This window comes from Galeopterus variegatus, unplaced genomic scaffold (genome assembly GCF_000696425.1).
Source record: "Galeopterus variegatus unplaced genomic scaffold, G_variegatus-3.0.2 Scaffold1111, whole genome shotgun sequence".
NCBI lineage: Eukaryota > Metazoa > Chordata > Mammalia > Dermoptera > Cynocephalidae > Galeopterus > Galeopterus variegatus.
This window is the reverse complement of record NW_007727222.1, coordinates 353533-368656: the sequence shown is the minus strand read 5'-3', so window position 1 is coordinate 368656 and position 15124 is coordinate 353533. Positions and strand designations below refer to the sequence as shown.

The 15124-nt window shown below is 46.5% G+C and overlaps 1 protein-coding gene across 1 annotated transcript; it reads left to right on the top strand.

The window, feature by feature from the left end:
• Positions 1 to 5866: 5866 nt before the first annotated feature.
• On the top strand, positions 5867 to 14695 carry CSAD (cysteine sulfinic acid decarboxylase). Its single transcript, XM_008574843.1, has 14 exons — positions 5867 to 5995; positions 6302 to 6428; positions 6512 to 6602; positions 6960 to 7066; positions 7484 to 7599; positions 8104 to 8183; positions 8501 to 8555; positions 11291 to 11407; positions 11484 to 11548; positions 11843 to 11924; positions 12348 to 12547; positions 12719 to 12770; positions 12912 to 13001; positions 14020 to 14695. The coding sequence occupies exons 1-14, from the start codon at positions 5870 to 5872 to the stop codon at positions 14191 to 14193; spliced, it is 1482 nt and encodes a 493-aa protein (XP_008573065.1). The 5' UTR covers positions 5867 to 5869; the 3' UTR covers positions 14194 to 14695.
• Positions 14696 to 15124: the final 429 nt, after the last annotated feature.

The following is a 15124-nucleotide window of genomic DNA, read 5'->3' as shown; positions in this document are numbered from 1 at the left end:
CTAAAGTGTAGTTTAAATACTGTGTTTCTCTGTTGATTTGTTGCCTAGATGATCTGTCCAATGTTGAGAGAGGGGTGTGAGGTCCCCCACTGTTATTGTATTGGTATGTATCTCTTTATGTCTAGTAGTGTTTGCTTTATATATCTGGATGCTCCAGTGTTGGATATGTACATATTTGTGGTTATTATGTCTTCTTGCTGGATAGATACTTTTATCATTATATAATGGCCTTCTCTGTCTCTATGGTTTTTGGTTTAAAGTATGTTTTATCCAATATAAGAATAGTTACTCCTACTCGTTTTTAGTTTCCATTTACATGGTATATCTTTTTTCATTCCTTCTGTATTAGTCTGTGTGAGTCTTTCCAGGAGAGGTGGAATCTTGTAGGCAGCATGTAGTTGTGTCTAGCTTTTTAATTCAGTCAGCCAGTCTGTATCTTTTGAGTGGGGAATTCAATCCATTTACATTTAGGGTTGTTATTGAAAGGTATTGTCTTACTCCTGGCATTTGATTGATTTTAGTTTGGTTGTTTTACATATCTTTTGTTCCTTTCTTTCCCTTTTATTGTTTTTTTGAGGTGGTAAGATATAGTTTCTTTCTCTTTCTCATCTGCATATCTTTTTTTTTTTTTCAAAGATGACCAGTAAGGGGATCTCAACCCTTGGCTTGGTGTTGTCAGCACCACACTCAGCCAGTGAGTGGACCGGCCATCACTATATGGGATCCGAACCCATGGCCTTGGTGTTATCAGCACCACACTCTCCCAAGTGAGCCACGGGCCGGCCCTCTCATCTGCATATCTTGAACAGAAATTTTAAGAGTCACTGTGTGGTTTTCTCTGCCTCTTGTGCTTTTCCCTCTGCCAGGTCCTAGATAGGGGCTGCTCCCTGAGCTTGGGTCTTGGAATAAAGGCACATATATCAGAGCTCTAGTCAACACTCCCACCACCAGTGTAAACCATAAAATAGAAATAAACCTCTGTTGTAAGCCAGTGGGTTTTTTTTTTTTTTTTTTTAAAAAAAGATGACTGGTAAGGGGATCTTAACCCCTTGGTGTTGTCAGCACCATGCTCACCCAGTGAGCTAACTGGCCATCCCTACGTGGGATCCAAACCCGTGGCCTTGGTATTATCAGACCCACACTCTCCTGAGTGAGCCATGGGCCGGCCCAGCCAGTGGGGTTTTAAAGTCATTTGTTATGATAGCAAAACTGATTAATACAGGCATTCAAACAAAACTAAAACTGTATACAGAAATATCATTTTTTACTCCTCAATTTCAAAGGTTGGACAACATACTGTGTTGCTAAGTCTGAGAACAAAGGGCAATTACGTCCATTGGTGCGACCTTTGTGGATGTTGGCAATCCCTATCAAAATGAAAAATACAGGGCCGGCCTGGTGGCGCACTGCTACAGTGCGCTGCTTGGGAGTGTGGCAGCGCTCCCGCCGAGGGTTCGGATCCCACATACAGACCGGCCGCTCACTGGCTGAGCGAGGTGTGGGCGCGACACCGAGGGTTGCAATTCCGTTGCCGGTCCCAGTCCAGTACGGGTGTGACACTGAGGGTTGCGATCCGTTGCCGGTCACAAAAAAAGACAAAAAGGAAAAAAAAAAATGAAAAATACAGATGGCTATGATAAAAAAGACAGACAACAGCTAGTGTTGACAAGGATGTGGAGAAATTGGAAAATTCATATGTTGCTGGTGGGAATGCAAAATTGTGCAGCCAATTTGGAAGACAGGTTAGCAGTTCCTCAAAAGGTTAAACATACAGTTACCATACGACCCAGCAATTCTGCTACCATGTACCCAAGAAAATTGAAAGCATATGACCACACAAAAACGTGTACACAAAGGTTCATAGCGGCAATAGCCAAAAAGTAGACACAATGCAAATGTTCATTAGCTAATGAATGGAGAAATAAAATGTGGTCTATCTATGCAGTGAGTATTATTCAGCTGTAAAAAGGAGTGAAGTGCTGATATATTCTACAACATGTATGAACCTCGAAAACATTATGCTAAGTGAAAGAAACAAGACACAAGAGACCATATATTGTGATTCCTTTTATATGATATGTCCAGACTAGGCAAATCTATAGAGACAGAAAGTAGATTAGTGGTTTCCAGGGGTTTGGGGGAGGCGGAAACGGGGAGTGATTGCTAATGAGTTTCTTTTGGGGTGATGAAAATGTTCTGGAGTTAGATGATGATGATGGTTGCACAACTTTGTGATTATATGAAAGACCACTGAATTGTACACTTTAAAGGGATTTGTTTTGTGGTATGTAAACTATATCTTAGTAAAGCTGTTATATTAAAAAAAAGAATGAGGAAGTTCTATATGTAATGATAAGAGCACCCATATATCGTTAACTGAAAAAAATCAAGGTGCAGAAAAGTGATTATGTAGTATTTCTTGTGTGAAAAGGGAGAAAATAAGCACGCACGTTCACATTTATTAGTATTTGCATTAAAAACTCTGAAAGGATACCCAAGAAAAAAATGGTTACCTTTGGAGGTAGGGTTGGGAATGGGGCATATGGAATGGGTTGGGGATTAGATTTTTCACCATATTAATATTTTTATATGTTTAGATTTTTGAACTATGTGAACATATTGCTTAACTAAAAAATTGAAAAGAAAACATAATGAAATGTGAGGGGCCAGCCCGTGGCTCACTTGGGAGAGTGTGGTGCTGATAACACCAAGGCCACGGGTTCGGATCCCATATAGGGATGGCCGGTTTGCTCACTGGGTGAGCGTGGTGCTGACAACACCAAGTCAAGGGTTAAGATCCCCTTACCGGTCATCTTTAAAAAAAAAAAAAAAAGGATTAAATTTAGTTGTAAAATATAGAAATTAAAAAAAAAATCACACACAGGTTTAAACAAGATAGAAGCTCATTTCTCTCTCAGATGCAAGAAGTCTGGAGATTGTCAGTCCAGGATAGCACTGCATAGTGTCAGGGTGCCAGACTCCTGTCTTGCTGCTCAGCTACATTTCCAAGCAGTTCCATTCTCAAGGTCTCCTCTGGATCTGAGATGCTGGTGGAAGTCCAGCCATCACATTCATATTCTGGCCGGTAGAAAGGAAGAAATGGAGATCATGTGCCCTCCTTTTAAGGATATTGCCTGGAAGCTGCATTGTTCATTTCCATTTATATTCCATTAGCAAGAACTTAATCACATGGCCATACCAGGCTGTAAAGAAACCTGGAAAGTGTAGGTTTTATTCCAGAAACCCATGTGTCTTCTAGGGAGACCAAATGTCCTTTTAAAAAAAAAAAAAAAAAAAAAAAATGAAATGTGAAACTGTAATAATAAAGGGGCAGCTCCAACTACAGCTGGCTGTTCATATTTATTAATTCAGGTCCAGTGTTGCTAGGTCTTTTAATTTTTTTTCCACAGGAAGCTGGAAGTCTGTATTTTTATGTGAAGTATCTTTCAGTGTAGAATTTTTTTTTTTTCCTTTTTTTTGTCTTTTTTCGTGTCCGGCAACGGATCGCAACCCTCAGTGTCGCGCCCGGACCGGACCAGGACCGGCAATGGGATCGCAACCCTCGGTGTTGCTCCCACACCTCATTCAGCCAGTGAGCGGGAACCGGTCTGTATGTGGGATCCGAACCCTCGGCGGGAGTGCCACCGCACTCCCAAGCAGCGCACTGTAGCAGTGTGCCACCGGGCCGGCCCCATTCAGTGTAGAATTTTTTAAAAAAGTTTTTAAACGTAGTGTGCAAGCCAGACAAAACCAGGTCCGTGGGTAGGGTTTGGCTCACCATCTTCCAGTTTGTGACCTGTGCTTTAGATAGTGAACTTCATGAGGTTAGGGTTGTGGTCTTTTTCTTTCCATTGTACCTCTAGTGGCCACCAAATGTGTGGCAGATACTAGGTGCTCAATGAATGAATGAAGAGATCCAGAGTGCAGGTAGCAAAAAAGTTAAGTAAGTTTTGATGGCTTCTCTTTTCTTTAAGAAATTTAAAATGAGAGGCGGAGGGAGGGAGAAAGTAAATGGGTCAGTTGTTTGAGAGGTGTGGAAAATTTTTGAAATGGTTGCTACAGAGAATTGGAGATAGAGTTGTTGACTGAAAAATAGTAATGTTGCTAGGCAGTGTCTTTCTGTTTTAGTTTCTTCAGAGAATAAACCTGCTGCTGCTTTGGAAGTAGGGGGACAAAAGGGGAGTTCCCTGGCTGAAAGGTCAGGAGAAGGAAAATGAGGGTCTAACTGTTCCTTATTCAGATTTTCATTCAATCTCTATGTTTTTAGCTGTGCCTTCCGCCTCCTGCCTTCCAAGATACCTTGTGCTTCCATTCCTGAGCCTTTCTGGGCTTCTGCCCCAAGAACCAGCCTGTTTCACATTGGTCTTCTGCAGACTCACTGGTTTTGGCATCCTGTCACATGCTAAACCAGTTACCCCTTCTCATCTGCTTTCTTCTATCTTCTACAAGTATTGACATGTCTCACTTCTTTTCTCTCTCTCTCTTTTACTTTTTGTTTTTTTGGTGGCTGGCCAGTACAGGGATTGAACCCTGGACCTTGGTGTTATCAGCACTACGCTCATCAACTGAGCTAACTGGCCAGCCCCTCTTGTGTCATTTCTCATTCATCTTATTCCTTCAGATTTAAAATTCCACTTATGTAATTTTAGTGGGGTTTCAGGGAGGAGTATCAGTAAACATGTGTTTAATCTGCTGTGTTTAATTGGAATGAGGACAGAGACCATGAATTGATAGTGATACCAGTTTGAATGGTTATGTGGTTTTCACCAGCAGAAAACAGCCTGGTGGATTTGGTGAGAGAAGGTCGGGTCAGTTGGATTGGGGTTTTGCCAGGTGGATTTGGTGGAAGGACATTTGGGCAGGGGTGTTGAGTATATTGGAAAGAGAGTGGTTAAAACGATGGACTATAAAAAACCCCCAAGAAACAAACAAAAAAACCCAAATGGACTATGAACTCTAGGTTGTATAAGGGAAGGAAAGAAAGATATGAGGGAGTTAACGGTTAGAGGAATTTATGGCCTAGAGATCCCATGAAGTCAGAAAAAACTTGTGAATGTTTTAAACAAACTCTACTCGGTCCTACCAGCATCTTTTCAGCCAGGGGCTAGGGCGCTTTTCCTAACTCTCTTCATGTTTCTTTGCTTATTCTATCTTGTGAGTTAATGTCCTTCTTGGTTTTAAAAAGAAAAACTCTCTGCCTCTGAGGCCTGCCTAAACCAGTTTACTTTGCTAGTCTCTTAGGCTCCCTCTGCACTTAGTCTGCAGGGTTACCCAAGGCAGTTTCCTGTCCCCCCTCACTTTTGTTTCCCCTCCAGACATCTCCCATGTCCCCACTCTAGGCCCTTGGAATCACATTGGGAATCCCCTCTTTTGTGCTGGCTCTCTGCTACTCTCAACCCTGAGGTCACTTCAGCTAATGATTATATTCACGGAACTTATTTCAACCTGCTGTCCCTATTCCAAATCTGTCAAAGTTCTCTTTAGGGCAATGGTCGTGAGAGTTATATCATGGCCATGTGACCGCTGCTTTGACCTCACTTCCTCTGCTGTCTTGGTCCTACTATTCTGAAAAGCTAATTGTGTACCTTGCCTCCGGCTCCCCTGAGCAGAAAGGTAGGCTTCTCATCTTTGCCTTAGGTGGGCAATGGCCACTAGATTCCACCTGCACTAACTGCCTTTTCCCCTCCCACCTGTTTCCACTGGCTGGGATGCCGTCACCTGTCCTTGCCTGTGCACTGAAGGCTGGGTCCGAAGTGCAGGTCCTGGGCCTCAGGCCCATTATGGTTGGGTACTCTTGCTGGTTAGGTCCCAGGGGAGTACACAGGCTGTGTAAGCAGTGACTCCTGCTCTGCTCACAGATTTTATCCTGATGGGTGACTCAAACCCACTCCTCTCCCTTGATGAAGACCCCGTGGCTGTGGAAGCCTTGCTCCGGAACGTGTTTGAGATTGTTGTGGATGAGGCCATTCAGAAAGGGAGCAGTGCCTCTGAGAAGGTGGGTCCTTTATTCCTCCTTCTCCTGCCTATCAGCCATCCCTTTCTCTTTCCAAACCTGGCTCAGAACTTTCCCCTTTTGGAAAAGCTTCTCCCCAGAATTTATCACTGTCCGCCCTGTGCCTCAGGGATTTGCATACTGGGTCTTACTATGTTTATTTACTCTTGTTCATCTGTCGCTTTGAAAATAACCCCAAATTGTTGTTTTATGTATAAGCTGATAATGTATTGTGTCTATTGAGATGGGGTTTGAGCAGCCAGTCCACGGATGTCTAAGGCCCCCAACCTCCCCGGCTTCACCTCCTAGGTCTGCCAGTGGAAGGAGCCAGAGGAGCTGAAGCAGCTGCTAGACTTGGAGCTGCGGAGCCAGGGGGAGTCGCAAGAGCAGATCCTGGAGCGGTGTCGGGCTGTGATTCACTACAGTGTCAAGACTAGTGAGCCTACGTTCTGGTGGGAGGAGTCTCTGGAGTTTTCACCCAGCTCCACAATGAGCCCTCCCCCCTGCCCTTTTCTCCAGGTCACCCTCGGTTCTTCAACCAGCTCTTCTCTGGGTTGGACCCCCATGCTCTGGCTGGGCGCATCATCACGGAGAGCCTCAACACCAGCCAGTGAGCCATCCCAAGGCCCTTCCCACCACCCTGAAAAGGATTTAGATATGCTGGGGAGTGGGGGTGGGCACAGGGGAGGAGCATGGTTTTTGTCCCCTCTCTGCCGTTTTCTGGGAATCTCTTGGCAGAGTGTTTCCCTGGTATCCTTAGGGCCTCCATTCTCCAAGCTTTCTCATGCCTCCTGACCCCAGTTTTTCTCATTCTTGCTTCCCTGATTTTGTCACCAGCCTGTTTCTCTCTTTAGATCCTTCCTTGCTCAGTCACACTGTCTCCCTCTCTGCCTCCTCTGCAGTTGAAGGGCCTGACCTGGTAGTCCCTCCTGTCTCCTTCCTTTTCTCATTGTGCCCTCTCTGGCAGGTACACATATGAAATCGCCCCTGTGTTTACACTCATGGAAGAGGAGGTGCTGAAGAAACTCCGGGTCCTGGTGGGCTGGAGCTCTGGGGATGGGGTCTTCTGCCCTGGTATGTGATAAGGGGGCACCTTTCCTTGGCCTTTTCCCCACCATTCTCTTGCTTTAAGTGGCTGGCAGGGAGGGGTGACTCTCCAATTTTTTTCCCCTCCAGTTTGGCCTGGAGGAGGTTGCACAGTCCTCTTTATCCTCCTGCCCTGGGATCAGTGCTCTAGTACCTGCTCTCTCTGGGTAGGGGCTGTCGCTTGGGGGCAGCCCAGGGCATGGAGGTGGGGAATCAGGAGGATCCGCTGATTCTGGGGCCGCTCCGAGCTATTGTGCTATTCCAAGAGCCCTGGGAATTCATGGCCTGTGGGACAATCATGCCTGCTTCTTTGATCAGTTCTTCTGGATGGAAAGGTCAGGGGAGGCAAGCTGCAGTCTTGACTCACTGCCCTTCCATCTTGCCACCACCCCTTCCCTGTGGCAGGTGGTTCCATCTCCAACATGTATGCTGTGAACCTGGCCCGCTATCAGCGCTACCCAGATTGCAAGGAGAGGGGCCTCCGGGCACTGCCGCCCCTGGCTCTCTTCACATCTAAGGAGGTAGAGAAGAGGCGGAGGCCCCACCCTGGGCTCCTGATTCTCTTGCAGCTGAGTCAGAGACCTCCAGGTCATCCCCTTGTCCCATCCAGGTCCTCTAAGGCCAGCCTGCCCCAAGGAAGATAGGCTTCCTTGTTCAATCAAGGAGGCTGAGTAAACACTCCTGTTCACTTTGCATTCACTTTGGGGGCAGGGGAGGGGCAACGAGTGCCGAGGACTCAGTCCATACTCTGTACTCAGAGTGTCTGTGGCCCCCAGCATTGGTATCTCCTGGGAGTGTGTTAGAAATGCTGAATCTCAGGCCCCACCCCAGGCCTTCTGAATCTGCATTTTAGCCAGACACCTAGGTGATTCATATGCACATTAACATTTGAGAAGTTCTGGGCCACAGGGTCTCATCTACTGCAGCTCCTACTTGACTTTTACCAGTCTCTCTCCTCCTCATCCTCCTTGCCTTCAGGCCCCTAGCCCAAGTTGTGCTAACCTGCCCTCTGCCTTCCTCCACAGTGTCATTACTCCATCAAGAAGGGAGCTGCTTTTCTGGGACTTGGCACTGATAGTGTCCGAGTGGTCAAGGCTGATGAGAGGTGACGGCCCTTCTGCCTGCATGGCTCCGACCCAGCTTGGCACAGTGTACCTTCCTGATGCCAGAAAGCTCTGGCCACAGGCTCATGCCCCTGGCAGACTTTTCTCCTCTTGTTGTTCCTGCAGAATTGCCCCTCCTGTCTACCAGTGCTTGCCAGAGTCTCCTGCCCCATGCCCTAAGATCTATTTTGCCTCTTTTAGGGAAAACCAGTATGTGGCTTCTGCATTGCTAACCCTGCCTTACCCTGATTTCAACAGGGTAACATCTCCTGGCCTAGAGAACCTATTACTTCTCTACCCACTGAATTTTCTTTTTCAGAGGGAAAATGATCCCTGAGGATCTAGAGAGGCAGATTAGTCTGGCCAAGGCTGAGGTGAGTGAGTGAGGGGCACTGGGGTGCTGGAGAGGAGGAGTGAGACCCTGTTCCCTTCTTGGATGGTTGTTTGGGCTGTCCCTGCTTAAGCACCCTTCATCCCTCTCCTTGATCTTGATGCCTGCCTTCCCTGAGGGCATGGGGAACCTGAGGGGTGAGGACACAGTGCTGCTCTGAGGGACTCTGCTGAGATGTGTAGGTAGGGCCAGGTTCTGAGAGGCAGGACTGAGTCACTGAGGGAGTTCCAGGCAGCACCACAGGGAGGGTCTTGGAGGCCTGAACTGTATGTAGTGTGGAAGGTTTCTGTGGGTGAGGAGGGTGTGTGCAGGGAGAAGCTGAGGAAGACGTGCAGGCAGCGATAAAGGGTGCAGGCCATGAGCAGCGGGAAGTGTGGGGCACTAGCGCCCTCCTCCACTTTGAGGCTCTGTGTCAGCTGCTGCCACCATCTTGGAGGGCATTTTGGCGCTATCTATGCACTTTTAAAATATATCTGTCTACTGGTTCAGAGTTCCACTGCTAGCAATTTATACTATAAATCACCACAAGTGCATAGAATTCTGTGCATGAGAATGTTTCCTGGGTCAAAGTGTAAAATTAAAAGAAAAATTTAAAGACTGTAAATTCAGGGACCATTTCTATAGTTTGTTACTAGAGAAGTTTCTCTGAATGTGTAGAGCACAGAAAACCACGAGGAGGAAGTGCAGTGTTCTCTCCTGAGTGTGTAGTGGGCTCTTGGTGGTGTTCTGCAGCAACTACCATTTGCTGTTGATGATCGTTCTTACTTCTCCCTTGGGAGGGTAAGAGGGAGAAGACACTGTCTGGGTTTCGTTTAAAAAATAAAGAAAAAATTTAAATGTCCATCAGTAGGTAAAATAAATCATGGTATACCTGTTTGTTTCTTTCTTTGCAAAATGGGCATAATATAGAACTTACCACATATTGTTGTAAGGATTAAATGAAATAGGATATGTAAAGCACTTAGAACAGCACCTGGCATGTAGATGCACTGTATAAATATTAGCTGCCATTATGGTTATTATTATTTATTAATTATATGTTAATATATTAATATATATATATTATTATCTATTATATTAGAGTTCTAGGTAGCCATTTAGAAGAACAAGGTAGAATACCTCCACTTAGAGACTTTGAATATATATTTCTTTTTTTTTTTTTTTGTCCTTTTTGAGACCGGCCGCACCGCGCTCAGCCAGTGAGCACTGTGAGCGCACCGGTCATCCCCATATAGGATCCGAACCCGCGGTGGGAGCGCTGCTGCCCTCCCAGCGCCGCATTCTCCCGAGTGCGCGCCACGGGCTTGGCCCTGAATATATATTTCAAGTTGCAGTATAGAGTGGGCACTATGAACCTATTTTTGTTACTTACAACAGTATGTATTTATTAATATATGGATGTTACCTTTGAGTAGTAGTATGGCAGCAATTAAAATAGTGGAATTTCACTATCTATTGCATAAACTTTTTTTGGTAATTGCTTTATTGAGGTATACAATTCACCCACTTAAAGTGTACAATTTAGTGTTTTTAGCAGATTTACTGTTATGTAACCATCAGTACAGTCAATATTGGAACATTTTCACCACCGCAGAAAGAAACTCCATGCTGGTGGGGCCGGCCCGGTGGCGCACTGCTATAGTGCGCTGCTTGGGAAGTGCGGCGGCACTCCCGCCGAGGGTTCGGATCCCACATACAGACCGGTTCCCGCTCACTGGCTGAGCGAGGCGCGGGAGCGACACCGAGGGTTGCAATCCCGTTGCCGGTTCTGGTCCGGTACGGGGGCGACACTGAGGGTTGCTATCTGTTGCTGGACATGGAAAAAGACAAAAAACAAAAAAAAGAAAAAGAAATCCCATGCTGGTTAGCCATCACTCTGTAACTCCCCCATACCTCCCAGTTCTAGGAAGCTGATAATACACTTAGTGTCTCTGTGGATTTGCCTGTTTTGGATTCTGAAATCATACTATACATGGGCTTTTGTGATGAGCTTCTTTTTACTTAGCATAATATCTTCAAGATTCATTCATGTCATAGCATGTACCAGTACTTCATTCCTTTGCATGGCCAAATAATATTCCATTATATGGATATATCACATTTTATTTATCCATTAATCGATTGATGGACATTTGGGTTGTTTTTACTTTTTGGCTATTATGAATAATGCTGCTATGAACATATATGTACACGTTCTTGTGTGAGCATGCTTTTCATTTCTCTTGGTTATATGCTTAGGAGTGGAATTCCTGGATCATATAGTAACTGTGTATTTAACCTTCTGAAGCACCGCTGAACTGCTTCCCAAAGTGGCTGCACCAGTTTACAATCCCACCAGCAATGTATGAGGATCTCAATTTCTCATATACTCACCAACAATTGTTATTATCTCTTTTTGATTATAGCCACTTGTACTATTGAAATTTTTTTCAATAGCCTTTGATCTCACAATAAGACATCCAAATTTTTTGTAAGAGTATGAGATTTGGAAATAGACCTAGGTTCAAATTCCATCTCTGAAGCTTCTGCTTTGATCTCTGAATCTCTCAATCTCAGTGACCCTGTCTGCAAATTAAAGAGGACAGTAACCCATTATCATAAGGTTGAAATGGGCCATGTCAGTCATGCAAAGAGCTTAGAGATGGGCCCCAGTACAAGGCTCTGGGTCACTTTTGAGATGACTCTGCTGCAGCCTCTTGCTCTACATTTTTGCAACAGGGTACTGTGCCATTCCTGGTCAGTGCCACCTCTGGCACCACCGTGCTGGGGGCCTTTGACCCCCTGGAGGCAATTGCTGATGTGTGCCAGCGTCATAGGCTGTGGCTACACGTGGATGTGAGTGGGACTTGGGCCTGGGGGTGGGGTGGGCTGAACCAAAGCCAAGTCCCATGTTGTTTCTCCTGTTCCACAGGCTGCCTGGGGTGGGAGCGTCCTGCTGTCACAAACACACAGGCATCTCCTGGATGGGATCCAGAGGTGCATAAGGCCCCCTGCTTCTCGAATCCTGCACTTCAGATCCTTGATGCAGAGAATAATCATGGGCTAGGGAAAATAGGACGGGGCTCAGGGAAGGAGGTTGGTGGAAGGGGGAACTAGAGAGATAGTTGATTGGGGCTGGGAGGTCAGATCTGGGAATTCTTCCTGACTGCTGTCGGGGGCAGGGGGCCATGGAACCAGAGCCCCTGTTCTGGGGGTCTGGAAGAGGAGGATGGGCTCTGGTTGGGCAGCTTGAGGAGGAGCCACTGACCTGGCTTTGCTGTGCCCCACCAGGGCTGACTCCGTGGCCTGGAATCCCCATAAGCTTCTCACAGTGGGCCTGCAGTGCTCTGCTCTTCTTCTCCGGGACACGTCGGTGGGTCTGCCCCTGCCCCAGCCCACCTGTCCCTCTGGAACTCTGTCTTCTTCTCTGTTTCACCTTAGAGGGTATCCAGGCCTTACTGTGTCCTCTTTACCATCCATCTGAAGCTGAATATCTGTGACCACCCTATCCCTCTGTATTGGGTTCCCTCACTCCCCCAGCAGCCTGTCTTTATGTAAAGGAAAAAGTTTACAGATTGAAGTTGCAGTCAGAGAGATCCTGGGCAGAGTCTGGGAAGAATTCTGGGTGTTGGGAGAAAACCCAGAGAAAGGGGCTTGAGCCAGCTGGCAGCCAGCCCAGCAGTAATGCCCGGCTCAAGGGCTAGAGAAGGGTGGACTAGGCTAAGAACCCCTAACACAGCCCATAAAAAGCCTCAGTAGAGAGGGTAGGGTCTGACAGTCTCCTTACCCTGCACAGAACCTGCTCAAGCGCTGCCATGGATCCCAGGCCAGCTACCTTTTCCAGCAGGACAAGTTCTATGACGTGGCTCTGGACATGGGAGACAAGGTGGTGCAATGTGGCCGTCATGTGGACTGTCTGAAGCTGTGGCTCATGTGGAAGGCACAGGGCGGGCAAGGGCTGGAACGCCGTGTCAACCGGGCCTTTGCCCTTGCCCGGTAGGCATGGAGAGCCCCAGTTCCTCTCTCCAGGTGTCCCTCCCCCTCACTCTTTCCTGCTCTCAGGGTTCCCTTTCTCTGAGGTCCTTATGGCTCATTCTGTGGGCCTTTTCTGTTTCTGAGTCTCTGCCTTTCTTCCTCCATCTATGATTTTTCACTCTCTGTTCACAGGTACCTGGTGGAGGAAATGAAGAAGCGGGAGGGGTTTGAGTTGGTCATGGAGGTATGGCCCCATGCTCTTTTGTGTCCCCCTGCCCTGGACTATCCAACACCAGTGCCCTGATTGGGGGTGGGGAGAAGGGCAGTGAGGGGAAAATGTTCTTCCTTCCTCAGCTTACTCCTTCCCCTTCCTCATTTGTCTCAGCCTGAGTTTGTCAACGTGTGTTTCTGGTTTGTGCCCCCCAGCCTGCGGGGGAAGCAGGAGAGTCCAGATTACAGCAAAAGGCTGTCTAAGGTAGGCTGTGTCCCCTGGGCTCTGGTTATCTTAGGTTAGAGAACTGATGCAGCTGGCACGTTCCACCCCCTTACCCACTGCAGGCTGTGAGTGGCATGGTAGGTCCCTTTGTTGGGCTTGCTCCTGAGTTGGGGACAGCAAGTGGAAGACAACAACACCTTGTCCTCTGTGGGGGTGGGGATGGGGGAGCAAGGTTTCTGAGAAGTAAGAAGACAGGGGTGTTGCAGGGGAAGTCAGAGAAGTCACCAGTATGCAGTACACAGACCTCTTTGCTGGGAGCTGTGCTGGGCACTCAGGCCCAGGGCAGAGATGTGAGGCAGAAGGATCACAGGAGAGCTTTATCATTGATGCTGGGAACAGAACAACCCAGTAAAGCCAGGCCAGACATGCCACCTAGAAACGAGCAAAGATGTCATGTCCTGGTCCCTAAGGATAGATTGGTGCTAGGTGCTGCAGATGATCTGAAAGGACAAGAGTGTTCATGACCTTATGCAGTTGTTATTTTAGAAAACCAGACTCTGACTGCTGGGCTGAGGGTGAGACCAAAAGTGCCTTTACTGGGAAAGGAGGATGGGCTCTGGTTGGGCAGCTTGAGCTATTTAAAACCAATGTGTTCATGGCAATTTTGTAAATTACATGCCAGGTCACAGGAACACATAAAAAATATTACAGGAATTAAGATGGGGTTAAGAAAGTGTTAAGGATGGCTAAGACTTGAAGTTAGATTAAAGCAGTGTTGGAATCAGAGAAAGGTCAGTAATTGGCTAAAAACGGCCCACGTGACAACTTTCTTGGAGACAGGAGGAATGGGGAATAAAGCAGAAGGTAGAGAAGGCCAAGCAGGTTGGAAGTGGTGGAAAGGTAAACTGGGGCCAAGGTCAGAGCCTGACCAATGGGTGCTACCTCAGGAAGGTGGCTGGATGGGAAGGAAAAGTGTCTGTGGTAGCCAGGCAGGCCAGGAAGCCAACTGCTCCCTCACCTGACCCCAGGCTGGAACCTCTCTCCACCACTCCCACAGGTGGCTCCCATGCTCAAGGAGCGCATGGTGAAGGAGGGCTCCATGATGATTAGCTACCAGCCCCATGGGCCCTGGGCCAACTTCTTCCGTGTGGTGGTGGCCAATCCAGCGCTGACCTGTGTGGATATTGACTTCCTTCTCAATGAGCTGGAGCGGCTAGGCCAGGACCTGTGAGCCTTCTCCTTCTCATAGCGGCCTTGACAAGGCCCCTCACCCTCTCTGTGCTCCTCCCTGTGCTCTCAAGAACAACCTTTCTAGGATACAAAGTGGTCTTGATGTTGATATGCTTTGACCCACTAACTCTTCTAACTTAATGTTTGATATTAGGAGAATGTTTAAATAGACTGTAGTGTGATGGAATATTATTCTGCCATTAAAATTATGTTTACAAAGAAAATTTTTATTGATAGAAAAAATGACTTTAATATAATGTTATGTTGAAAAGCTGGATATAAGACTTTATATATAGTAATATCTGAGCTATATTATAAAATACATAGGAAAAGACTGATGAAGTGAAATATGCCAAAATGTTAATAGTTTTCCCTGGGATAGGACAATAGGCAGTTTTTAAATCTACTCTTTTATACCTTTTGTGCTCCCAACCTGTTATTATTGTAATGAATATGCATTACTTTTGCAATAGGAAAAAAATAAAGTTAAGCATTCAACTATATTGTTTTGGCATATTTTGAAGTTTATTACCTTTCAATCGAATAATGGAGAACTTTATTTAAAAAAAAAAAGGCAGTTATAAGAGAGGCTAAATATAAGAATCATTTTTTACCCAAAAATCTTTTTTTTTTTCCCTTTTTGTCTTTTTTCATGACCGGCAACGGGATCGCAACCCTCGGTGTCGCGCCCGCACTGCGTTCAACCAGTAAGCGGACCGGTCTCTATATGGGATCCGAACTTTCGGCGGGAGCGCTGCCCTCTACCGAGTGCGCCACTGGGGCGGTCCTACCCAAAAATCTTTAGTGGGAGAGAAAAGACTAAAAGTGGAGTCACTCTAAAATTAATTATACTTTGGTGACATTGAAAACCAAATTGGCACAGATTGTATCTTGAGACCAGAGCCTTGTCCACTTGTCACTGTTGAAAAATC

Bases quoted from the DNA above. Each gene is read 5' to 3' on its own strand.
- CSAD (XM_008574843.1), top strand. From the start codon at position 5,870: ATGGGTGACTCAAACCCACTCCTCTCCCTTGATGAAGACCCCGTGGCT. The intron at 6,429-6,511 runs GTGAGCCTACGT...CCTTTTCTCCAG, and splicing joins TCACTACAGTGTCAAGACTA to GTCACCCTCGGTTCTTCAAC. The intron at 7,067-7,483 runs GTATGTGATAAG...TCCCTGTGGCAG, and splicing joins GGATGGGGTCTTCTGCCCTG to GTGGTTCCATCTCCAACATG.